General features: G+C 38.2%; 2 protein-coding genes across 4 annotated transcripts in view; one reads left to right on the top strand and one right to left on the bottom strand.

Moving 5' to 3' along the window:
• The window catches only part of LOC120426464 (monocarboxylate transporter 12-like), a 362289-nt gene that overhangs the window by 36369 nt on the left and 298369 nt on the right, over nucleotides 1–27551 (top strand). The window lies entirely within an intron of this gene.
• Nucleotides 7184–27551, bottom strand: part of LOC120429063 (E3 ubiquitin-protein ligase HECW2) — a 58621-nt gene continuing 38253 nt past the window's right edge. The window contains exons 1-4 of one of the 3 annotated variants that reach the window (XM_039594203.2): nucleotides 23896–24230; nucleotides 19838–20032; nucleotides 15128–15394; nucleotides 10931–15072 (exon numbers count right to left, since the gene is read on the bottom strand). In XM_039594203.2, the coding sequence (XP_039450137.1) occupies nucleotides 14265–15072; nucleotides 15128–15394; nucleotides 19838–20032; nucleotides 23896–23930 (1305 nt within the window). In that variant the 5' untranslated portion in view covers nucleotides 23931–24230 and the 3' untranslated portion in view covers nucleotides 10931–14264. Of the gene's footprint in view, nucleotides 15073–15127; nucleotides 15395–19837; nucleotides 20033–23895; nucleotides 24231–27551 lie in introns of those variants that run through there. The other 2 variants (XM_039594201.2, XM_039594202.2) reach the window with 2 other exon arrangements.

Here is a 27551-nt window from a genome sequence, read left to right as displayed (position 1 = left end):
AGGGGAGATTAACTTTGCCACATTCGGTTATTTTTTTCACTGTTTGATTTTTTATAATTTTTGTATTTAAGATATCGTAAAACCCTTTCAATCAATTGTTGTACACATCATGGAGAATGTTTGGTGAAAATATGAACATTTTTGGGGGTCATCCATAGAAACTGGGTGGTCGATAAACGACGTACTTTTGGTATTTTGATATTAACTCGTATCCAATCCGTTCAAATATAGGCAATATGGGTATCAAACTTCATGATTTTGAATGGACCATTCAGACAAGATAATTTGAGGTCAATTTTTGGACCATGGCCACTTCGGAACCGTTTCTGGGTACCCCCGGGGAACCTATGAAGTGGCCAATATCATATCAAAGCAAAACCCATCAATATGGGTATCAAAATTCTTCATTTTGTCAGTACATCTCAAAAATGGTCTTCCAAAATATTGTTCTGGCCACTGGCCACTCCGGAACCGGTTCCGGATTTCCCCCCGGGTAAATCTTCGGAGTGGCCAATATCATATCAGAGCAAAGCCCATCAATATGGGTATCAAAACTCTTCATTTTGTCAATACATTTCAAAAATGGTCTTCCAAAATATTTTTCTGGCCACTGGCCACTCCGGAACCGGTTCCGGATTTCCCCCGGGGAAATCTTCGAAGTGGCCAATATCATATCAGAGCTATGCCCATCAATATGGGTATCAAAATTCTTCATTTTGTCAATACATCTCAAAAATGGTTTTCCAAAATATTTTTCTGGCCATTGGCCACTCCGGAACCGGTTCCGGATTTCCCCCCGGGGAAATCTTCGGAGTGGCCAATATCATATCAGAGCTATGCCCATCAATATGGGTATCAAAATTCTTCATTTTGTCAATACATCTCAAAAATGGTCTTCCAAAATATTTTTCTGGCCATTGGCCACTCCGGAACCGGTTCCGGATTTCCCCCCGGGTAAATCTTCGGAGTGGCCAATATCATATCAGAGCTATGCCCGTCAATATGGGTATCAAAATTCTTCAATTTTATCAGAACATTTCAAATATGATCTTCTAAAATGTTTTTCTGGTCACTGGTCACTCGGGAACAGGTTCCGGATTTCCCCCCCGGGGAAATCTTCGAGTTGGCAAATATCATATCAGAGCAAAGCCCATCAATATGGGTATCAAAATTCTTCATTTTGTCAATACATCTCAAAAATGGTCTTCCAAAATATTTTTTCGGCCACTCCGAAGATTTACCCGGGGGGAAATCCGGAACCGATTCCTGAGTGGCCAGTGGCCAGAAAAATATTTTGGAAGACAATTTTTTATCTGTTCTGATAAAATTGAAGAATTTTGATACCCATATTGACGGGCATAGCTCTGATATGATATTGGCCACTCCGAAGATTTACCCGGGGGGAAATCCGGAACCGGTTCCGGAGTGGCCAATGGCCAGAAAAATATTTTGGAAGACCATTTTTTATCTTTTCTGGTAAAATTGAAGAATTTTGATACCCATATTGATGGGCTTTGCTCTGATATGATACTGGCCACTTCGAAGATTTTTCTGGGGGGAAATCCGGAACCGGTTCCGGAGTGTCCAGTGGCCAGAAAAATATTTTGGAAGACCATTTTTTATCTTTTCTGGTAAAATTGAAGAATTTTGATACCCATATTGATGGGCTTTGCTCTGATATGATACTGGCCACTCCGAAGATTTACCCGGGGGGAAATCCGGAACCGGTTCCGGAGTGTCCAGTGGCCAGATAAATATTTTGGAAGACCATTTTTTATCTTTTCTGGTAAAATTGAAGAATTTTGATACCCATATTGATGGGCTTTGCTCTGATATGATACTGGCCACTTCGAAGATTTTTCTGGGGGGAAATCCGGAACCGGTTCCGGAGTGTCCAGTGGCCAGAAAAATATTTTGGAAGACCATTTTTTATCTTTTCTGGTAAAATTGAAGAATTTTGATACCCATATTGATGGGCTTTGCTCTGATATGATATTGGCCACTCCGAAGATTTACCCGGGGGGAAATCCGGAACCGGTTCCGGAGTGTCCAGTGGCCAGAAAAATATTTTGGAAGACCATTTTTTTATCTTTTCTGGTAAAATTGAAGAATTTTGATACCCATATTGATGGCCCATATTATTGGCCAGTGGCCAGAACAATATTTTGGAAGATTATTTTATATCTGTTCTGATAAAATTGAAGAATTTTGATACCCATATTGATGGGCTTTGCTCTGATATGATATTGGCCACTCCGAAGATTTACCCGGGGGGAAATCCGGAACCGGTTCCGGAGTGTCCAGTGGCCAGAAAAATATTTTGGAAGACCATTTTTTATCTTTTCTGGTAAAATTGAAGAATTTTGATACCCATATTGATGGGCTTTGCTCTGATATGATATTGGCCACTCCGAAGATTTACCCGGGGGGAAATCCGGAACCGGTTCCGGAGTGGCCAGTGGCCAGAACAATATTTTGGAAGACCATTTTTTATCTGTTCTGATAAAATTGAAGAATTTTGATACCCATATTGATGGGCATAGCTCTGATATGATATTGGCCACTCCGAAGATTTCCCCGGGGGGAAATCCGGAACCGGTTCCGGAGTGGCCAATGGCCAGATAAATATTTTGGAAAACCATTTTTGAGATGTATTGACAAAATGAAGAATTTTGATACCCATATTGATGGGTATAGCTCTGATATGATATTGGCCACTTCGAAGATTTCCCCGGGGGGAAATCTGGAACCGGTTCCGGAGTGGCCAATGGGCAGAAAAATATTTTGGAAGACCATTTTTGAGATGTATTGACAAAATGAAGAATTTTGATATCCATATTGATGGGCTTTGCTCTGACATGATATTGGCCACTCCGAAGATTTACCCGGGGGGAAATCCGGAACCGGTTCCGGAGTGGCCAGTGGCCAGAAAAATATTTTGGAAGACCATTTATTATCTGTTCTGATAAAATTGAAGAATTTTGATACCCATATTGATGGGCATAGCTCTGATATGATATTGGCCACTCCGAAGATTTCCCCGGGGGGAAATCCGGAACCGGTTCCGGAGTGGCCAATGGCCAGATAAATATTTTGGAAAACCATTTTTGAGATGTATTGACAAAATGAAGAATTTTGATACCCATATTGATGGGTATAGCTCTGATATGATATTGGCCACTTCGAAGATTTCCCCGGGGGGAAATCTGGAACCGGTTCCGGAGTGGCCAATGGGCAGAAAAATATTTTGGAAGACCATTTTTGAGATGTATTGACAAAATGAAGAATTTTGATATCCATATTGATGGGCTTTGCTCTGATATGATATTGGCCACTCCGAAGATTTACCCGGGGGGAAATCCGGAACCGGTTCCGGAGTGGCCAGTGGCCAGAACAATATTTTGGAAGATTATTTTATATCTGTTCTGATAAAATTGAAGAATTTTGATACCCATATTGATGGGCTTTGCTCTGATATGATATTGGCCACTCCGAAGATTTACCCGGGGGGAAATCCGGAACCGGTTCCGGAGTAGCCAGTGGCCAGAACAATATTTTGGAAGACCATTTTTTATCTGTTCTGATAAAATTGAAGAATTTTGATACCCATATTGATGGGCATAGCTCTGATATGATATTGGCCACTCCGAAGATTTACCCGGGGGAAAATCCGGAACCGGTTCCGGAGTGGCCAATGGCCAGAAAAATATTTTGGAAAACCATTTTTGAGATGTATTGACAAAATGAAGAATTTTGATATCCATATTGATGGGCTTTGCTCTGATATGATATTGGCCACTCCGAAGATTTACCCGGGGGGAAATCCGGAACCGGTTCCGGAGTGGCCAGTGGCCAGAACAATATTTTGGAAGATTATTTTATATCTGTTCTGATAAAATTGAAGAATTTTGATACCCATATTGATGGGCTTTGCTCTGATATGATATTGGCCACTCCGAAGATTTACCCGGGAGGAAATCCGGAACCGGTTCCGGAGTGGCCAGTGGCCAGAAAAATATTTTGGAAGACCATTTTTTATCTTTTCTGGTAAAATTGAAGAATTTTGATACCCATATTGATGGGCATAGCTCTGATATGATATTGGCCACTCCGAAGATTTACCCGGGGGGAAATCCGGAACCGGTTCCGGAGTGGCCAGTGGCCAGAAAAATATTTTGGAAGACCATTTTTTATCTGTTCTGATAAAATTGAAGAATTTTGATACCCATATTGATGGGCATAGCTCTGATATGATATTGGCCACTTCGAAGATTTTTCTGGGGGGAAATCTGGAACCGGTTCCGGAGTGTCCAGTGGCCAGAAAAATATTTTGGAAGACCATTTTTTATCTTTTCTGGTAAAATTGAAGAATTTTGATACCCATATTGATGGGCTTTGCTCTGATATGATATTGGCCACTCCGAAGATTTTTCTGGGGGGAAATCCGGAACCGGTTCCGGAGTGTCCAGTGGCCAGAAAAATATTTTGGAAGACCATTTTTTATCTTTTCTGGTAAAATTGAAGAATTTTGATACCCATATTGATGGGCTTTGCTCTGATATGATATTGGCCACTCCGAAGATTTACCCGGGGGGAAATCCGGAACCGGTTCCGGAGTGTCCAGTGGCCAGAAAAATATTTTGGAAGACCATTTTTTTATCTTTTCTGGTAAAATTGAAGAATTTTGATACCCATATTGATGGGCTTTGCTCTGATATGATATTGGCCACTCCGAAGATTTACCCGGGAGGAAATCCGGAACCGGTTCCAGAGTGGCCAGTGGCCAGAACAATATTTTGGAAGATTATTTTATATCTGTTCTGATAAAATTGAAGAATTTTGATACCCATATTGATGGGCTTTGCTCTGATATGATATTGGCCACTCCGAAGATTTACCCGGGGGGAAATCCGGAACCGGTTCCGGAGTGTCCAGTGGCCAGAAAAATATTTTGGAAGACCATTTTTTATCTTTTCTGGTAAAATTGAAGAATTTTGATACCCATATTGATGGGCTTTGCTCTGATATGATATTGGCCACTCCGAAGATTTACCCGGGGGGAAATCCGGAACTGGTTCCGGAGTGGCCAATGGGCAGAAAAATATTTTGGAAGACCATTTTTGAGATGTATTGACAAAATGAAGAATTTTGATATCCATATTGATGGGCTTTGCTCTGACATGATATTGGCCACTCCGAAGATTTACCCGGGGGGAAATCCGGAACCGGTTCCGGAGTGGCCAGTGGCCAGAACAATATTTTGGAAGACCATTTTTTATCTGTTCTGATAAAATTGAAGAATTTTGATACCCATATTGATGGGCATAGCTCTGATATGATATTGGCCACTCCGAAGATTTCCCCTGGGGGAAATCCGGAACCGGTTCCGGAGTGGCCAATGGCCAGATAAATATTTTGGAAAACCATTTTTGAGATGTATTGACAAAATGAAGAATTTTGATACCCATATTGATGGGTATAGCTCTGATATGATATTGGCCACTTCGAAGATTTCCCCGGGGGGAAATCTGGAACCGATTCCGGAGTGGCCAATGGGCAGAAAAATATTTTGGAAGACCATTTTTGAGATGTATTGACAAAATGAAGAATTTTGATATCCATATTGATGGGCTTTGCTCTGATATGATATTGGCCACTCCGAAGATTTACCCGGGGGAAATCCGGAACCGGTTCCGGAGTGGCCAGTGGCCAGAACAATATTTTGGAAGATTATTTTATATCTGTTCTGATAAAATTGAAGAATTTTGATACCCATATTGATGGGCTTTGCTCTGATATGATATTGGCCACTCCGAAGATTTACCCGGGGGGAAATCCGGAACCGGTTCCGGAGTAGCCAGTGGCCAGAACAATATTTTGGAAGACCATATTTTATCTGTTCTGATAAAATTGAAGAATTTTGATACCCATATTGATGGGCATAGCTCTGATATGATATTGGCCACTCCGAAGATTTACCCGGGGGAAAATCCGGAACCGGTTCCGGAGTGGCCAATGGCCAGAAAAATATTTTGGAAAACCATTTTTGAGATGTATTGACAAAATGAAGAATTTTGATATCCATATTGATGGGCTTTGCTCTGATATGATATTGGCCACTCCGAAGATTTACCCGGGGGGAAATCCGGAACCGGTTCCGGAGTGGCCAGTGGCCAGAACAATATTTTGGAAGATTATTTTATATCTGTTCTGATAAAATTGAAGAATTTTGATACCCATATTGATGGGCTTTGCTCTGATATGATATTGGCCACTCCGAAGATTTACCCGGGGGGAAATCTGGAACCGGTTCCGGAGTGGCCAGTGGCCAGAACAATATTTTGGAAGACCATTTTTTATCTGTTCTGATAAAATTGAAGAATTTTGATACCCATATTGATGGGCATAGCTCTGATATGATATTGGCCACTCCGAAGATTTACCCGGGGGAAAATCCGGAACCGGTTCCGGAGTGGCCAATGGCCAGAAAAAAATTTGGAAGACCATTTTTGAGATGTATTGACAAAATGAAGAATTTTGATACCCATATTGATGGGCATAGCTCTGATATGATATTGGCCACTCCGAAGATTTCCCCGGGGGGAAATCCGGAACCGGTTCCGGAGTGGCCAATGGCCAGAAAAATATTTTGGAAAACCATTTTTGAGATGTATTGACAAAATGAAGAATTTTGATACCCATATTGATGGGCATAGCTCTGATATGATATTGGCCACTTCGAAGATTTCCCCGGGGGAAATCCGGAACCGGTTCCGGAGCGGCCAGTGGCCAGAAAAATATTTTGGAAGACCATTTTTGAAATGTATTGACAAAATGAAGAGTTTTGATACCCATATTGATGGGCTTTGCTCTGATATGATATTGGCCACTCCGAAGATTTACCCGGGGGGAAATCCGGAACCGGTTCCGGAGTGGCCAGTGGCCAGAACAATATTTTGGAAGACCATTTTTGAGATGTACTGACAAAATGAAGAATTTTGATACCCATATTGATGGGTTTTGCTTTGATATGATATTGGCCACTTCATAGGTTCCCCGGCGGTACCCAGAAACGGTTCCGAAGTGGCCATGGTTTAAAAATTGACCTCAAATTATCTTGTCTGAATGGTCCATTCAAAATCATGAAGTTTGATACCCATATTGCCTATATTTGAACGGATTGGATACGAGTTAATATCAAAATACCAAAAGTACGTCGTTTATCGACCACCCAGTTTCTATGGATGACCCCCAAAATTGTTCATATTTTCACCAAACATTCTCCATGATGTGTACAACAATTGATTGAAAGGGTTTTACGATATCTTAAAAACAAAAATTATAAAAAATCAAACAGTGAAAAAAATAACCCTATATGGCAAAGTTAATCTCCCCTTAAAGACTGTTTTCACTGTGTGTACTGTTGTTTTTGCTTGCTGGTTGAAGTGTTTAGTGTGTGATATTAATTTTCTCCGTGTATTTAGTTCTTCTGGTGTGCATCAGACTTGTTCTAACATGGTACGACTATTTTTTCCTTCTTCTATTGGTTAAGTTGCTACTGGGTTTTTGGATTGCTCTATTTTGCTTGCGGTTTTTTCAGCGTGTATTAAAATTATTCCCAATCAATGAACAGTAGCCTGTCCCATTTTGAGGTCATGTCGAGGAATTTCAGGTGCTCACTTCTTAAATGATAGATTATGATGTTAGGAACAATGTTTTCTTAGACAAGAAAAAATAATAAAATACTTTCTCGCACCCCCTAGTCGATTTACTGAAAAATGTCACTTTTTTGAACAAATTTTCTAAAATCGCTTGGAATCAATACAAAAACTGATTCGATCTGGTGAGTATTATCTTCAAACGATAGGTTTTTGTCCATAGATTAAGATGCACTATCAATATTGGACCAAAATCTAAGTTTTTGGACTCTCCCAGGCGGATTTATGTCGAAAAAATCGCATTTTTTTGAAACTTTTTTCAGAAATGCTCATTTAATTTAGGGTAGTCTATTTTTCCCAGTAAAACCAATACATGCAGCTTGTAGGAAATTTCATGGCGAACATTTTTCCCTCTGAGAAAATGCAATTTCGACACTCCAGAGCCGAGATATTTAAGTTTTAGTGAGGAAAAAAGTGCCAATTTTCAAAATTTCTCAGAATTCAGAAGCAAGGCCTACTAATTACCCGATGTTGCAAGCATGTGTCGCAAAGGTCAGGGTATGCTTTCTTATAGTAATTTTGGCCGCTGAATCCGAATCTGAAATCAAATTTCGTGTAAACAGTGATGTTTTGTAGCTACACCCTTTTGGAATGTTATTTGCGTGATTAAATCGCTGCCATTCAAATTGCTTGCAAGTTCGGTCATACTTTTTTCGGTTTTCGTAAATACCACTTTGATTCAGCGATTTTCCACTCTCCATATCAAAAAGATTTGTTTTGTATGGAAATTGGGGAGGAGGGGGTCCACGTGGTTTATGGATAGTCCCTAAGCCACCACCAAATAACAATATGCGATTTTTCGAATTGCTTAAGATAATCAAAACGTAAAAAACATTTAACAGATCTGTAAGTAAAAAATCAATCAAAGTGGAACGAAAACCGAGAAAAGTATGACCGAACTTGCAAGCAATTTGAATGGCAGCGATTTAATTACGCAAATAACATTCCAAAAGGGTGTAGCTACAAAACATCACTGTTTACACGAAATTTGATTTCAGATTCGGATTCAGCGGCCAAAATTACTATAAGAAAGCATACCCTGACCTTTGCGATACATGCTTGCAACATCGGGTAATTAATAGGCCTTGCTTCTGAATTCTGAGAAATTTTGAAAATTGGCACTTTTTTCCTCACTAAAACTCAAATATCTCGGCTCTGGAGTGTCGAAATTGCATTTTCTCAGAGGGAAAAATGTTCGCCATGAAATTTCCTACAAGCTGCATGTATTGGTTTTACTGGGAAAAATAGACTACCCTAAATTAAATGAGCATTTCTGAAAAAAGTTTCAAAAAAATGCGATTTTTTCGACATAAATCCGCCTGGGAGAGTCCAAAAACTTAGATTTTGGTCCAATATTGATAGTGCATCTTAATCTATGGACAAAAACCTATCGTTTGAAGATAATACTCACCAGATCGAATCAGTTTTTGTATTGATTCCAAGCGATTTTAGAAAATTTGTTCAAAAAAGTGACATTTTTCAGTAAATCGACTAGGGGGTGCGAGAAAGTATTTTATTATTTTTTCTTGTCTAAGAAAACATTGTTCCTAACATCATAATCTATCATTTAAGAAGTGAGCACCTGAAATTCCTCGACATGACCTCAAAATGGGACAGGCTAATGAACAGTTCCCTCTTGTTTGATGTAAACTGCTGTGAACAATTTAATTGCAGCGGTTTAATCGCGTGAACCAAAACCAGTTTCCAACAACATCCAAGTGAGCGCTGTCTTCTAATGCACTCTTTGATGTTTACCTCGTTTGCATAGCATTTTATGGTAAAGCCTCGCGGAATCGTCGTGCTCGTGCTGAATCAAGGCTGGACGGTGCGAGAGAGAGGGAATCGATCTTATCGCGATAAACAGAACAGATTAAACGGTTCTGGTGACTCAATTTATGACACTTAATCGGCGATTAAGGGACGGCGTTGTTTTGCGATGGAAATTTATCGGGCTCGGGTGTGAACGTGAGAGTTTGCACGCGGTCTGAACGGTCGATCACGATTTGTGGAAAGTTTATGGATTGATTGTTTTTCAATTGATTGTTATGTGAAAATATGTTTAATAAGTTAGAAAGTCCAAGTTTCTTGTTTAGTGCATCATGAGAAAAGGGATTTTTACATTTGAAAACATGTTCAAAGTAAACCGAACCTTTTTTCAACAACATTATAATACAGTCCAGACTCGATTGTCCGGAGGCCTTGGAAAAAAAATCACTTCGGATAATCGAATATTTCGGATGAACGAATCACATTTTTTTTTTTGATGTTTTTTTTTCATTGTCGAGCTTAACTAGGGGAAATTCTCGTATGTTTGGCAGGTTAAGCAATCGCTCCTAACTCCATCCAATTTGCTGATTTTCACTATTTAAACAACTAATTTTGCAAAACTATTGATAGAAACTTGCTTGCTCACTTCTTATTGAGCTATTTATCACTCGATATCAGATGAAAACGCTTTTAATTAGCTTTAATTGGATGTCATAGTTCTGACCTGCCAACATTAGAGGCACGCTGGAATTAGATGTTGTTCCCCTACTCTAAATTGATTTAGACTTTTCAAATCCAAGATGGCGACCAAAGTGGCGGTAATAACATATTGAAAACAATAGTTTTGTAATTTTATAGGCAATCAACTATTGTAATTTTATAGGCAATCAACTATTCAATTCTATCTTTCCACAGCCGGCTGTCTAAGATAAATCCATTTCAATTAAAAGTTAACAGCCGATAAACGGGAAATGACTCATCCGCAGCATCCGATTGCTTGCCTTGAGATTAAAACATAATACCTTTCAACAAACACTATGATTTTGGGTCGCATCATCATCTTCTATGGTGAATCCTGACCAAACACCCTATCCTACTAACAAATTTTCAGGTTCCTGGCGCTTGTGGGGTGTAAGCACAGAGTAAATCAGCTGCCCTAGTAGCAACCTGCGCTAACTAACATTCCCGTCCCTTAAAATCGAGATCTACAAACTGACATGGCGGGCGCCGTTGGTGGCCAATGACTGTTACCTATTCGCAACTGATCTAGCTTTAGCAATCATGGTGTTTTATCTTTTCAGCGCATTCATACATGCTGTTGATAAGGGAAACACCACTAGATCGTCGAAGCATATAATCAGTAGTGCTGAAAGGATATTACGGTTCTGTTCAGCAACGGAGGGGCAACCATGGGTGATCTCTCATGTTCATGTTCATGTTTATAGGCAATCAACTATTCAATTTTTATTTAAATAGGGTCGCAGAACTCGAATTTTGATGTTAAAAGTATGAAAATAAAAAAAAAACACGAAGCATTTTTCTTGTTTTTGATTCGATAATCCGAAGATTCGATGTAAAAGATTAAAAAAAAAAAAACATTCCGCTCTACAGCATTGCCTTGGCGTTCTCGATTGCGAGATTCCTAATCGAAACTAAGTGTCCGAAGGCTTGATTGTTGAGGCAATTGCAAACCTCTTTTTACACCTAAGATTCCATCCACCCTGGGATTCGAACTGACGACCTTTGGATTGTAAGTACAACTGCCAACCAGCGACTCCACCGAGACAGGACCCAGGGAGACGACTCCTACACCTGTACTGAGCTAACGACCTAACCTCTAGGATAGACCGGAGCTAACACTTAATTCCCCATCCGACGGAAGGCGTGGTCAGACAAATCTCGTATCGAAAAATGCCATCGGGACCATCCCAAGCCGACTTGGTGAGAGGCAACCACGCCTACCCCTACCCGAGCAGGGGTAAATAACACGGGAATACCAATTTTTGGTATTACTTGGGCAAATAACAGGGACCAAAATTGCCCTTGGTTGCCCAGTAATAGATGGTAAAATACCATGAAATCATACCAAAGTCTTGTATGTGGAAGGGCACAACAATACCAAACCATGTTATTCCAAGGGTAAAATAATACCTCAAAATAAAATCATTTCAAAACCAAGTTGAGGTCTTCTGGATTATTGAACATTGCTTGAATACCAAAACTTGGTATTACCATGGTTTTATTTTTAGGTATTCCCGCGCCCTTGGAAAATCAGATTTTGGTATTCCTGTGGTCTTCCACATACATGATTTTGGTATGATTTCATGGTATTTTACCATCTATTACTTGGCAACCAAGAGCACATTTTGGTCGCTGGTATTTGCACAAAAAATACCAAAATTTGGTATTTTCATACCATTTTTAGTGCAGCAGTTGCAATTATTAAAAAACGGAAATGATCCATATGCAACAGCCAAATCTACTCACCTGATGATTCCATGTTGTTCTTAGTGATATTCTTCACCACATCGAATTCATTTGTCATTGATGAACGGCCTGTGCTTGAAGTTCACTTGAAGTTCACGAAGATTCTGAAAAATAACAAGATTGAAAAATAAGGATTGAAATTCACCAAAATTCAATAATCTGATCTAATCTGATTAACTCGTTTTTCAAAGTAATTGGTTATCCCAACTTTGTTAAATTTCAACACTTTAAAAAAAATCTTTGTGGGTATATAAAAAAAATATGAAAATCAGCATTAACATTTTTGGGTTTCAAGTCAATTAAAAATGCATTATCTTGTCGAATTTATAAAATAAAAAAAATAGTTTCAGAGGAATTTGATGAAACCAAAATAATACCAAAAATCAAGTTTGAAATTTCCGATTTTTAATGAAAGCATTTGCTTTGAGACATCATTTTAGCGCAAAACAAATTATTTTGTCAATATTGGTCAAAATTTTCCCATAGTTTCAGAGGAATTTGATAAAACACTTTAATACCAAAATAATACCAAAATGTGCCATCCTGACGTAGAAAATTTTCCACAATTTCAAGTCAATTCTTTAGGGGGTATATCAAAAATGTTTAAAATCAAATTTGAAATTTCCGGTTTTAAATGAAGGCATTCGCTTTGAGACATCATTTTAGCGCAAAATTAATTATTTTGTCAAAATTGGCCAAAATTTTCCCATAGTTTCAGATGAATTTGATAAAACACTTTGATACCAAAATAATACCAAAATGTGGTGTTCAACCATTGACAAATTCTGCAATTTTGCAATATCAAAACAATACCTTAAATTGGTATGATACCACATATTGCTCTTGCATAATTTTTAAGACATATTTTAAAGGGTCCAGGAATACTAAAATTTGGTATTAATACCAGAGAAAGGTATTATTACGCATTTCCCTTGTTATTTACCCATGCTCGGGTACCGGATGATTGAATCCCTACTTTTAACGTTTTCTTATTTTGGGTCGTTTAGCCCCAAAAAGGTTACCTTATTGCAAAAATATCTATTAAAAATTTAAGAAATATTTTAGGTAAATAATTATTTTATTTATTGATTTTTTTTCTTGCTCTCTCTTTTTGTGAGATGAAACAAACAGCTGTCATATCTTTAAAAAAAAAACATTTTGATTTTAAACCTTCTGTTGACTAAATGCCAGACTAAGTTATGGCAAATGTCGGTCTGATAACTTGTCGCCATAATGAAACTATGGGATTTATTTATGGGGTAGTAGGTTCAGGGCACTAACACAAATAAAAAAGTTTTTTAATCCACCATTAAGGTGGTTGGTGCCTTCCTCGCATGTATAAATTAATTTAATTTAATTTCTAAGGCCGACTCATTCAAAACCAGATCGCAGCTCTGAAAAGGACCTGATAAAAATAATTTTATGAATAAAAAAATTTACCTGTTATAGACTTTTCAAAAAAAAAATGCAGACTTTCATTTGAAGCAATGTGGCAACCGCATCTTGCGAGCATCTCGCGCTCAACCAAAAAGACCCGGTCTTTTGAGGTTATGCCATTTGTAAACTGAATAGTTTTCAATAGAGTCTAGACCCCACAACGGACCAAATAAGGATAATCCGGCCAAAATCAGTTCAGCTAGTTCTGAGATAATCGTGTGGAAAAGAAATTATGTTTACACACATCCCCAAAAACATTTGCTCAGAATTCGATTCTGATTCGATAAGTACACGTGAAGATATATCTAGGAGGTGTATTGAGGAAGTTCAATTTTCGAGTGATTTTATTGCCTTTCCTCAGTAAAGTGAGGAAGGTTAAACGGTGTGGAAAACAAACCACCATCCCACTTTGGGTGAGTTATTTTTTTCGTTAGTAAGCCAGTCAGTCAAATTCCATTTTTATGTAGTTCAAAAGTTAACCAATAATTCCAATAAATTAAAAGCAAATGCTACCACGACCGCTAGTTCGGAGCTCGATTCGCAACACTAACCCAATAACTCATCGCTGCGCTTTAATTCCCTCTCTCGTCCACCGCTGCTTTTTTTAGCCATCGCGAAATCGGTTAGGTGTGGGTTGTATAAATGCATTTTTTGTAAGGTTGTTTCAGTTTCAGTTCACATGCGTGTTCCACGATTTCCTCACCTATTTTTTCTTTCGTTTCGTTTTCTTCACAACAGTTGTACGATTAAAATCTTGAAAAAGTAGAAAATAAATACACTATAAAACAGAAACAGTAACAGATAGTAGAACAGGACATCGCTCCGGCTGAGCCAGAGCAGTTCGCCGGAAGTTAGCTACTCAATTCCGAACGTGTTGGTTTCCTCGACGGCGAGCAGCAGCTTTTCGTACAGAATGTCCGGCGTTGGATACGGCGGCAGGTCCAGCCGGTTGAAGCAGGTGTGGGCGCGCGGCAGGGCGTTCGGTTTGCCCCACTTTTCGATGCAGAACCGCCGGGGACCGGTCGAACCTCGCAGCGCGGCGAATCCTTCGTAGGGGATGCTAGAGGTTCCCGTTACGAACTGGAGCAATCGTAACCGCTGCTCGTTGGAGAACTTTTCAATCACGTGCCAGAACCAGACGATGACCTGGTGGCCGTCGTGATAGCCGCTTCGGTACTCGGTGTTTATCCGCCAATCGTTGAGATCAATTTCCGCCGTGCCGGCGATGACCAGCTCCAGCTCGCGAGCGTCAAACACGGACACCAACCGCGGATCAACGACTTCATAGAAGCCACGCACCAGCGATTCCGTCTGCTCTTGGACGCCCCGCTCCAGCCGCCACTTGACCATGCGCTCCAAGTACTCACGCTTGTTCTTCTCTGTCACCGGAATGTTCTTTCCGCCAGGTTTCAACTCCCGCTCGACGACCCTCCCCAGCAACTCCTCCGTCACGCAGAACGTCAGTCCGAGTGACACCCCGGAACCAATGTCGTTGTCCCGTATCCACTGCAGCGACTGGTGGAACTCGTTGTCCAACGATTCCAGATCGCTTAAAGCCACCGGAAGTCGCAGCAGCGCCTTATAGAACGGCCTTGTGAAGAACGCATCCAGCAGATACTGGTGCACCAGCGCTAACCCAAGCACTCGACCACTAAATCGGAACCTGCCAAAAAAGAAATTAATACCAAACCCTCAATCAACCTCCCCATCAAACTCACCAATCGTGACTGTTGTCCACAAAGGCCGAAAGTGGCGAAACCTGCACCGTGTAGGTATCGTTCGCCGAGTACTCAAACAGGCCGTAGTACGGGTTGAACAGCTCGCGCGACAGCAGGAAGAAGAACTCTCGCGAGGGTCCACCGTAGTCGAGGCCCTCCTCGGTGTCCCACAGAACGGCGAGGCGCCCCCGCTGCAGATCCTTCTTGTTGGCGGACATGATGCGCCGGAAGGCGTCCTCCAGGAGGTGCGACCGGCGGATGTGGAGTCTGTTGAGTAAGGGGAGAAAATCAACGAGTGTGGTTAGTATCTATTTATGATGTTACTTATAGTCCTTGCTCTCGAGATCTACAGTCTGACATGGTTGGCGCCACTGGTGACTAGACTATATTCTCGACAAACAACGCCTAGCTTTGGGTCAGTTAGATTTGTCTAAGATCTGTCATCCCAACAATCTACAGGCGTTGTTATGTTCAATAGTCGATATCAAGCATAATAAATATAATGACTGGCATAAATGCACTCTTGTGTAATTGTATGCTCTTTCCTATAAAAGTATAGTCAAAATTTCCTTTGCAAAAAGCTTAAATCTCTTATTATGGGCATTTTTAAATGTTGGGCCAGATTTTGAAATTTTGAAATTATATTTATATTATACTAACAAAAAACAATTATAGTGTTTTGGAATCGGGATGATGTCAGCTATCGATTGCACTTATAATTTCATGAAAATGTTCATTTTCCTGTATTTTGAAAATGCAATGTTTCTCGAAAAAATACTCAAAATTATTGTTATTGCAATATGGGTATCAAATGATCGGGGTTTTTTTTATACATTTCGAATGTAATGACAACATTTTTTTTTTTGAAAATGCTAGAAAATCACAAAACTTCGTATTTAAAAAAAAACTACTAAAAATTTCAGTAATTTTCAATATGAATATCCAATGATTTTGATTCTTTCATGCACTTCGAATATAGTATCATTTTTTGAAAACACTCAACATTTTCACAAAACTACATATTTCTTGACATACTTTCAAAAAAAAACACTCAACATTTAATTTTTTTACAAAATGGATATCAAACGATCGGGATTTTTTCATACACTTCGGAAGTTGTAACACAATTCTTTGAAAATACAATTTTTTTTCACAAAACCACGTATTTTCGAAAAATGCTCAAAATGTCAGTTTTTTACTTTATGGGTATCAAATGATTGGAATATTTTAGTAAATTTCAAAAGCTATAAATTTTTTGTTGAAAATACTTAAAATTTTCACTAAACCTTGTATTTCTAAAATTACTCAAAATTTCAATGTTTCAAAATTTATACATTCGAAATGTTTGAAAAATTCCGATCATTTGTTACACAACTGAAATTATTAGTGTTTTTTTTTGAAAATACGTAGTTTTGTGAAAATTTTGAGTATTTTTAAAATATCAAATCGAAATGTATGAAAAAATTCCGATCATTTGATATCCATATTGTAAAAATCTGAAATTTGGAGTATTTTTTCTAAAATACGTAGTTTTTTGAAAATGTTGAGTATTTAAAAAAAAATGTTATTGCATTCGAAATGTATTAATAAATCCCAATCATTTGATACGAATATTGCAAAAAACTAATAACTTAACTATTAACTAACTATTTTTTAGTATTTTTCCTAAAACGAAGTTTTGTGAAAATTTTCAGTATCTTCAAAAAAATTGTATGACATTCCAAATGTTTGACAAAAACACGATCATTTGATACCCATATTGCAATAACAAATATTTTGAGGTTTTTTTAGAGAAACATTTTCAAAATACAGGAAAAATACGTATTTTTGTGAAAATTTTCATGTAACTATTATTACAATGGATAGCTACCATCATTCCGATTCCAAAACACTATAATTTTTTGATTTTTGCTTGATTTTTCATCCGATTATAGCCAATGTCTCGCATATAACCAAAATCTCATAAGCTCTGTGCTTCAGTTATGCCCGCCTCGGTTTTACGTCCCCCATATACGGTGCTAAACCAAGGCATGACTGTAACAAGCCATGATATTAACATTGCGATGAAAAAAAAGAGCTTTAAAATGCATTTTACACCTGCCCAGTTGTATTGCAATTATTAGTTTTCAGGCGAAAACAAATTTAAAAAATATTTGCAACGGTCTAAAAAGTCAATAAAAAATGTGATTTTTTCAATTAACCTATTTTTTAAGAGTCCCAATCATAACAACAGATACAGATACAGATTTTCGAATATATTTCGAATATGACCCCGATAAACTGTATTGAACCTTGTATAAACAAAACAGTTCAAAAAATATAATATGACCCAAAAATTCTCGTCACAGTGTCCTGATACAAAAAAATGATCGAGCTCGAGCTGTCACAGCCCTGCGAAGTATGTTGGCTGACATATCGGGTGGAAAGTAAAAAAAAACCAGCTAGAAGTGGCCTGACAAAAAACTTTTGCTAAAAAGAGATAGAAAATCTGTTGCAAACAAACGTTCAGCTGCCATGTAAACATACTTTGAATGTGTTGGTAAATTTCTGACTAGAAAGCCCTATTATGCAAAATGGCTTCTTTTGACATATTGAATACCGTAAACCGGGGTGACTTTGATAGGATTTCAATTTGTTTTTTGCATATTTTCCAACAGGTAAGGTTTTTCTCAAGATTGTTATTTTTAAAACATGTACTGGGGTAGACTACACAAAGTCCATGCACTATTTCGGAATAAAAGATTTTTCAATAATGTTTAAAAAAATAGTTACTTTAAAATTCTTAGTTTTAATTCCGGGGTGACTTTGATAGTCATAGTTTTTCTTGTTTAAATCACATTTAAGATGTTCAAACTTTATTTTTACCCTAAATGTACCATCACTAAAGTAGCTGATATAGTTTTTATGAAAAAAAAAACAATGTTTATATTTAGTAAACTAAGTGTATAAGTTTTTTAGCAAAATACATATAAATTTAAGGTAAAATTGCCAAAAAGTCAAAATTTCGCCTAACATTTGTTAAAACTGGTTTTGTTTATAAAATTATCGATTTATTTTTCATTTTTTACAGAATTTGAAGCACGAATAACAAGTTTTCACATTTTAGATGAAATTTATTTAACTGAAATTGCTTATAAATTTGGAGATTTTTTTTAAGTGGTGTTTCAAAAACACATATTATTTATTATTTACAAATTTATTTAACCTTCTCCTAGTGGAAAATTGTCCAAAGAATCCAAAAATGCATTCCGTTTTCCGATTAAAAATCATGTTCATTGAAAAAATCATGACACTTTGAGAAGTTTAAAATAATGACTTTCATCAACATTTTCTTAACTATAGTTAACTAACTATTTAAACTTGTTAAAATTTTATGAAAAGTTCTTCTTGAGATACTTTGAACACTTCTCTACCACGGTCAGTATGTTTCTAAACCATTCCATACGTATTTTAATTGTACTCTTTATTTTGCGGAAAAATCGCAAACCTATCAAAGTCACCCCGGCTATCAAAGTCACCCCGTTTTACGGTACATGGACAAATTACAGCAAATATTTTTTTCCTAAAAGGCCTCGTTTATGAAAGCATTAATGAGAATTCAATTCAATAGGCAAGAATTCGCCTTATAGTTTTGGGGTAGATTTTACGTAAATATGTTAATTTATCTATGATTTGATAATTAGGCTAAAATATTGTACTTGTAATAACAGCAGTTTGCAATTCTAAACCTATTTTAATGATATTCAGCTATTCAAAGCATTCCGGAATATGTGTATCTTTTATTAATTGTAAAATAATCTAATATGTCGAAATGAGTATAGCAAAGCAAATTAAATCCCATTTGCTTTTCACGATATTTTTTATAAATCAACGAATAAAGGGTTATTGTTAACATTTATTTGATATACTAAGCAAAGAAATATTTTGAACTCGAATTCTCACAGAAAGGCATAACATCCAAACATTCGAGAAATATCCAAATAAGTACAATTTGAATACGAGATGATCTCATTGCACCCTTCACCTGCTCAGCTGATTATATTGCCCTTTAATGATGTCATTATCGCTCATGGATCAACACTCTAAAATTGAGTCATTTGATGGGCTAAAAACCTCGCTGTGCCAAAGCCAGAGCCAATCAGATGTTCAGCGAGGCGTAGCATGGTTTCGTGATTATCCTGGCCGGAGCACAAAACACCACTGCTCTGGCCCATCAGCAAATTAATAATTAATTTGTGAGGCGATTCACGAGCCTGCACCAAGCAAGGGAAAAAGGGGTCATCACAGCACTCGACTGATGAGCTGCAGAAACAATCTAAGGAGGCTTTGGCATTGGTGGCCACCGGGTGTGAAGCTTCGAGTTTTAACATGGCCTACTATGGATTTTATGACGTCCCACGACCCAAAAGGTGCAATCTTTTTTACACTTGGCTGGCAGGTGACCGTGACCATAGTTTTTCCGGATTGACAAACGCGTGGCTTGCTCAGTTGTTTCGAGCTTATCGGTTATTTTAAGAAATATCAAAGAGAACTCCGATTAGATATGAGTAGTTGGTTGGCGAGACGCCTTCCTTTTGTAAGTTTATGACTCAGTTTGACTAAACCTTGTACTTGCTTTGATTAGCGATGAGGAATCACAAGACACCTGATAAAGCATATCATTCTAATTCTTGTTTTGATGATAAATGTGTCTCACAAAAAAATACTCACTTCAGTTTGTGCGGTCCCTGGCCAAAGCCCTTGGACTCCAGTTTGCGGTAGAAGGTGCGCAGCTTGGCCTCAAAGTCGCGCCGGAAGGGGGGTGGAGCGCGCTGGGGCACGCGCGACGTGTTGTTGAGATTGGGTGAACCCTGGGTACTGCGAGCCTCCACCGGGATGTAGCTCATAATCTCGTTCTCGAACAGGCTGGAAAAGAGAGGTGGAAAGAGGGAAAGGGTTGAGTTACTGATTTTTTGATTTGAACATGAATTTAAAAAAATGTAGCCCAGCCCGTTATCGATTTCTCGAATCTTTGTTCTACTCTACTATTTGAACAAACATTAAATTTAGAAAAGAAGCTTAAGTTGGAATTTCCAAATTGTCTTAAAATAATATTTATCAGAATACCATTTCAAGTAGACAGTCAACCTCATGACCGTTAACGCGTTGTTATGACCGCATGTTTCTCCTTTTCCCAAACACCTGCCACCCTCATCAAAACTCCACTTCCAACAGCGTCCGAATCCGTGACCAGACCATATGACATTACTAGGGAAGGGGGACAAACGACGCAACGCGCCGTTTTACTGACCGATAACGATCTGTTCTATTTACATTTCATAGTTTCGCACCACGGCCACCACTCTGGCACGGATATGATGGCCATCGAGGGTCTTTCTTTCATATCAGTCCAGAGGGAAGAAAAAGAAGTAGAAGAAGAAACAAGTTCTTGTCTGTTCTTATACAGAATTCCAGTGGCATGGCAAACATCTGCTTCGACACCACCATCATCGTAGTAGTCGTTGTGGCTGATATCGCCCCCCTCGTTAAGTTAATGTTTGCGGAACTTGGTGCTACTGTCTGAAGAGGGCTAGGGGTCAGCTGTCAATTCGACGTCGTCGTGCTATCATGTCGCACCCGCCATTTTGACGTTCCGAGAAAAACGCGTTTTAATGTTTGACCTTGAATATTCAAAAACGAGAGCACGCAATGTAAACAATAACAAACACGTTTTGTTTGGCTCACCATTTTGTGCATTGTCCCAAAGTTTGGTTGAAGTTGGTTGCTGGAGTCCCGAGTTATAATAACAAATATTTACGGTAGTCTAGCTTGTACGTGCGACAAACGCATCCTGACTTTCCTGGCCTGAAATCCCTTTGGCCTTTTGTCGCACTTACATCAATTTTCATGGAGTGACAAGATAGCACGACAAGATTGAAACTACTTTCATATGTAAAGTGACAAAAATGCACGGAGTTTTTTCGGTTTTTGTTGAATATCTCAGGATTGAAATCGAATTTTGGGGATCTGTGAAGGTCAAAAGGTGAGGCATTGTGAGCTGCACAAAATGGCGTTCTTAACTCAATTTGGCCCAAAATGCACGTACGACAACTTAGCACGATGGCGACGAATTGTTGAATAAATTTAACAAACATAAGCATAAAAATGAGAAATTTTCACTGTTGCTTGGTGCTTAAGGTTTGCTTTTGGCTTTCCGATCAACTCGTGGTCTTTCGTGACTATTTTTTTTCTTGTTCTATAATAACTTTTGATATAGCCTTTTACCTTAGATTAATATGACAGTGAACAGCTCTGATCCTTCGCCCCAACCATCAGTTATCAATAGCCAGAAGAAGTTTCGCCCTCTTGCAACAAGGCGAAGACAATCCAGCAGAAGCAAACGAATAAGGACCGATCTGTTTGCCCTGCTCGTTATCCGCTAATTCGTTTGTGCTCGCAAGCAAATATCTGCTTCTCCCGTTGACCTACCCTATTGCTGGGCTCTGTTTTATGGTGTTCCTCAAACTCTCGAACAATTTGTTTCACAAGAGCGGGGGAGGGGGGGGGGGGAGCAGGGAAAATCGGGGGAAACGCTTATTGATATTAGAAATTAGAACTTTAATTAAAATTTGCTCCTAGACCTGGGAAAAGTGCGGCGACACGTTGCCAAGGATTTGTGCAGGTGTGAAATAGGGTTAACCCGCCGGCGCCGGAAAGGCGATTGGAGAAAAGTTTAAATTGGATTATAAGGGCAGGCCGTGTAGGTGAGATGGGGTTGACAATTATCACCTCCTCTGGCTGGCTGCGTAACTTGATTACCTGGTGAGACTTTATCTCATCAGCAACTTTCGACAAATTACAAAGTATCTAATTTCATCATAATTCAATTACATTCCGTGAATCAGGTTATTTTCGGTGGAAAACAAGTCGACCTCCTACTGACACAGTTGTTATTTTTTAAGTATAAATCCCCACATGGTAATCGACTTTGTGAAATAGATAACAATGGTCGAATCGAAATGCGGATGGATTAGTGAATGGTACTTAGGTACCTTGCTAAATACAGTGGACCTGTCTCAACATTGCATGTCTCACTGGAACGCTACCAAACTACTTATATATGAGCTCCTAAATTTTCTATAATTTCTTCTTTCCAATGCTTTTTAAAGATAAAAAATAGATGAAATTGGATTTTCGGCGAACTTTTAAATCGAAGCCCGCCTAATGGCGGGGTTTGGATGTAGACTCAGTGTAGAGGGATAAGAGACAGAATTTTTTGTAAAAAAAAAGTAATAATTGCGATTTCAACAAAGTGTCCACATGGTTTATGCATAGTCCCTAAGGTGTTTGCTTCCAGTTACCATGAATTACCGTCATCAGGGATGACATTTGGGCTGGAGGGTGAGATTGGGTTGTACAAATTTCAGCATTTTTGTAAGACCCAATATCACCCCCCAGACCCAATGTCACCCCTGATGACGCACGCAGAAAAAAGTTTTGTAGAATCAGCCTGTACGAGGTTTGAATCAACAAAATTTTTGTTGAATATAATCAACGCCGATTTTGCGTTGAAACAAACCTTGATTTTCTCAATTCCACAAAAGTCTTTTGTTGTTTTGAAAAAGCTGCTTTGACGTTTAGCGTTGATTCAACAAAAATTATGACTTTCAAATCAACAAAACGTTTTGTTGATTGAAATATGCCTTATTTTTCTGCGTGCGGTATTATTTTAAACTCGATCGACTGCCATAGTTTATTTCTGGATTTAACAATATCGATACTCTATATTTGCTTTGTTTTCTAAATCACACCATCAAGTTCATCAACTGGTCAAAACAAGCCAAAATAATCATTATTTAATGCTCTTTTCAATGAGTAAATAAAAAATAAATGTTCAATTAACAATAAAATTACAATTATAGCAAGTTGCTCACCGAACTTGAAAAATATTTATGTAAAAATATTTAAATCTTTAATCATCAGTTAGTAATATAGTTTCTAAAAAAATATTTTGAAATATACTTGAAGTTTATTTTAAATCATTTTTTTGTTCATTTACACCCGAACGGAAACATACGAGCAGAAGCTTTGCATAATATTTCAAATGGACTTATTGCGCCGAAAAATTTAAAATAAACAAAATAAGCTACCTCAAGGTTGAAATCAAAATCAAGCTAAAATCAACGTCAATCTTTCTTACCTTAAAAATCGAGATTGTTATTTATTACTAGTCTCTGAGTGAATTAAATTTGGTGCAATTTTAATGCCTAGCCGTAAACATTCAGTTTGTAAGCATGTCAAAACTGGATTATTTATTATGTTCTCAAAAAAACTTCAAAACAAAAATTACAAATCCAGTGGCTGATGAACTATTTTTAACGTTATTTTTAACATATATTTTGATGCTACTTCTAGACAAAGCTAAAGGGAGCGTTTATCCAACTCTAAATAAAGAAAATAACAAATTTGCATAATCCCAACTTTATAGCCACACAGAAAAAAATAATGTAAATTTGGAAGCTTTAATTTTGGAAGGTTGAATATTACCTCTTTTATGATGTAATTTTACCTCAATTTAGACTGAAAAAGTGACATTACAACAGAAAAGTGGTAAAATTACACATTTCCAGAGGTAAAATTACACCTTTTTTCTGACATAAAAGATGTACCCCTTCCCAGATGTAATATTACCATGATTTTTTTTTTCTGTGCACGTTCACTACTGATTGATTGCTATTGTAGAATAAAATAACCTTAAACCTGACACATTCAATGGGATAGTTGATTACCTTTTAATAATCTCATACATTGAATCGTCATCCATGTTTGCCCGTTTTGCATATAACAATTTACTATGCACGATAATAACAACCCGTCGTCCACGTTTCGGTCCATCAGAAAAAAAAACACAAAACACACACTTTCAGCACTGTTCACACGTTTAAGTCCCAGTTTCCATCTGCATCGGTGGCTGACGCTTCGAATTCACTTGCAGCCCTTTTTCCCCGCGGGAGTGGAATTTAATTTGAAAATTAGCACCCTGTCAAAACAATAAATCCACGACACGCAACGAAACTTCGATAGCCGGTGCTTGTGGGTGCGAGTTTATCGATTAACTGAACCGAAGCTTGAACCTTGGCGGTTGTTTGGCCCAACGCGGGCAGCCTGGGAACTTCTGTGTTCAGTACAACAAACAAAACGTTCCTGGTCCTCCCCCTTCCCCAGGTTGCAATTACATGCCCCCCATCCACGCAGAATTCCTCCTGGGGGTTGGGTGTTTATCGCGATATCGTAGCTTTAGGTTAGATTAGAATTACAATAATTTTATCGAAGGTGTCAGAGTATCTACACTGTGATTGGAAGTTACTCACAGTAATAAATCAGACGGAATTGATTTGAGCAATTTAAAAATGGAACGTAAAAATTTGGTAAAATAATAATTGATATTTTTTAGTGAACAATGTAAGCAAAACAGATCAGTTTTTGCCTTCTTCACCTTACTGAGGAAAGGCTATAAAATCACTCAAAAAATGAACTTATTAATTTGACCTCGCAGACCCACCTTCACGTATACATATCGACTCATATCGAATCATGTTCTGAACAAATGCCTGTGTGGATGTGTGTAGGTCACGGTGGGTAAGAAGGGGATTATTATGCAACTTGCATGCACCTCGGAAATTCCTCCGGGAGGTTGTTGGGGGGACTATTCTGAGTCAGAAAAATCGATTCCCAAAATATTCTGTCGGTGAAAACTGATTTTATCTCGATTTGAAGTTAAAAAACATAAGATATCACATAAAACTTCAAAAATACGTCTAAAATCTCGGTCTAACTCTGGACAAAGAAGTTAATTTTCATCAAGATATCAATTCTTAGTTCCCAAAATATAATCCTGACATAGTACACCTTAAATCGGTCCATTATTTGAGTCCCAGCGTCATCAGGAGGTGTAAAATAGTGTTATTTAAAAAAAATATTTTCAATTTGCTCTGGTAAATCAACTGTCATGTCTAAATTCAAAAACTAATGTTGTAGCATTGATGCAAACAAATTGAAGAACAATTTTGCAGAATAAAGTATGACATTTTATCCATTTTCAGTAAAGTTATGTCTATTTTAGTGGGGAAATTGCTGGCAATTTTCAAAATTCTTCAATATTTAACTCATTCCTGTTATAAACAGCTACTACGATCATACTCAGTAGGATTAAACAAAAATTACTTTTTGGCGTGCATTCAGGGGCAGGTTCCGATGGGCGTACGAAGCTCAAATCCCAAATATGAGCTTGATTGAACTAAATAGGAGCTGTCGCTTTGCTTTTGAATTTTAAATAGGATTCAACTCGTTAAAATATGTTTTTCAAAAATGTTGATTTTTTAGGCACTTTGGCCACTGAAGCGTTTATTTTCAACATCATTGGCGCGTAGGCCAGATCCTTGCGCATGTTTTGGTATGTATCCAGATTTTTAAGCGAAGATGGCGTTCGAATGGTGAACGCCCGAAATGTCAAAATCACGCGGTGGTACCAACATTACGAAAAAAGTGTGCCATGGCCTGACAGCCATACTTTTTTTCTAATGTTGGAGCTACTGCGCGATTTTGACAATTCGGGCGTTCACAATTCGAACGCCATCTTCGCTTAAAAACCTGGATAACATTGAAGTTTTGAGCAATTTGAAATGGCGCGTCGCCTATCTTTTCTGCTGATCCGTTTTTTCGAAAAAAAAAATCAAAACTTTGAGGGCCTGAGCTCCAGAGTGCGTCAATTCAATGTTATATATACCAAAACATGCGCAAGGATCTGGCCTACACGCCTATGATGTTGAAAATAAACGCTTCAGTGGCCAAAGTGCCTACAAAATCAACATTTTTGAAAAACATGTTTTTTACGAGTTGAATCCTATTTAAAATTTAAAAGCAAAGCGACAGCTCCTATTTAGTTCAATCAAGCTCATATTTGGGATTTGAGCTCAGTATGCCCACCGGAACCAGCCCCTGAATGCACGCCAAAAAGTAATTTTTGTTACATTCTACTGAGTATGATCGTAGTAGCTGTTTATAACAGGAATGAGTTAAATATTGAAGAATTTTGAAAATTGCCAGCAATTTCCCCACTAAAATAGACATAACTTTACTGAAAATGGATAAAATTTCATACTTTATTCTGCAAAATTGTTCTTCAATTTGTTTGCAACAATGCTACAACATTAGTTTTTGAATTTAGACATGACAGTTGATTTACCAGAGCAAATTGAAAATATTTTTTTAAATAACACTATTTTACACCTCCTGATGACGCTGGGACTCAAATAATGGACCGATTTAAGGTGTACTATGTCAGGATTATATTTTGGGAACTAAGAATTGATATCTTGATGAAAATTAACTTCTTTGTCCAGAGTTAGACCGCGATTTTAGACGTATTTTTGAAGTTTTAGGTGATATCTTATGTTTTTTAACTTCAAATCGAGATAAAATCAGTTTTCACCGACAGAATATTTTGGGAATCGATTTTTCTGACTCAGAATAGTCCCCCCAACAACCTCCCGGAGGAATTTCCGAGGTGCATGCAAGTTGCATAATAATCCCCTTCTCACCCACCGTGTAGGTGGGTGGACAAAAAAAAATGTCACTCGATTATCTCTGGACTGGATGAACGGTCTTGGGGTCCCATAGGTCTCTATTTAAAATCAGCAAGTTTAGTTAAGTACTTCAAAAGTTATGCTTTTAAATCTATTTTGGCGTATGTCCGGAAGATTGTATTAAAAAGACCTTTCCAATGAGCTCAAAACATTGCAGATCCGACAACCCTGTCAAAAGTTATCAGCACTTAAGCACACTTTTTGGAGGCCGGATCTCAGATATTTTGATGAAAATGATGCAACCCTTATGCAACCCGTCATTAGTTAGGTAATTGAAAGACCTTTCAAATGAGTCTAAAACATCGAAGATCTGACAACGCTATCAAAAGTTATTAGCACTTAAGTGTTATTTATACACATTTTGGAGTCCGGATTTCCATTGTTGGAATTCGAGCGAGAAGAAGGAAAACATTTCTTGCTCGCGAACGAGGGAGAGAACTTGTAGTACTTTTCTCTTCTCGCTCGCGCTCGCATTTTCTCTCGCCGCGAGCGCTCGCGAACGCCCCAAGCTAGCAATTTGTTTATCAGGCTTATGAATACGAACCAGGCGATGGTATAGAGGTGTAACTTCAATCGCTGTGTTGTTTTTTGTTCGTTTCTAACACGTTCAACTTCTCGCGAACGGGCAATTCTGGCTCGCGAGAAAGTCCGTTCGCGAGCGGAGGAGAGCACGGGCAATCAGTGAGTTTCTCTCGGCAGCTCGAGACTCGCGGCGAGAACTCGAGAGAGAGAAAATTTTCTCTCGAGAGCGCGATAATACCAACACTGCGGATTTCAGATATTGTGATAGAAATATTGTC

The sequence above is a fragment of the Culex pipiens genome, chromosome 1 (genome assembly GCF_016801865.2).
Source record: "Culex pipiens pallens isolate TS chromosome 1, TS_CPP_V2, whole genome shotgun sequence".
NCBI lineage: Eukaryota > Metazoa > Arthropoda > Insecta > Diptera > Culicidae > Culex > Culex pipiens.
The sequence above is the reverse complement of the archived record's forward strand: the minus strand, read 5'-3'. Positions and strand labels throughout refer to the sequence as shown.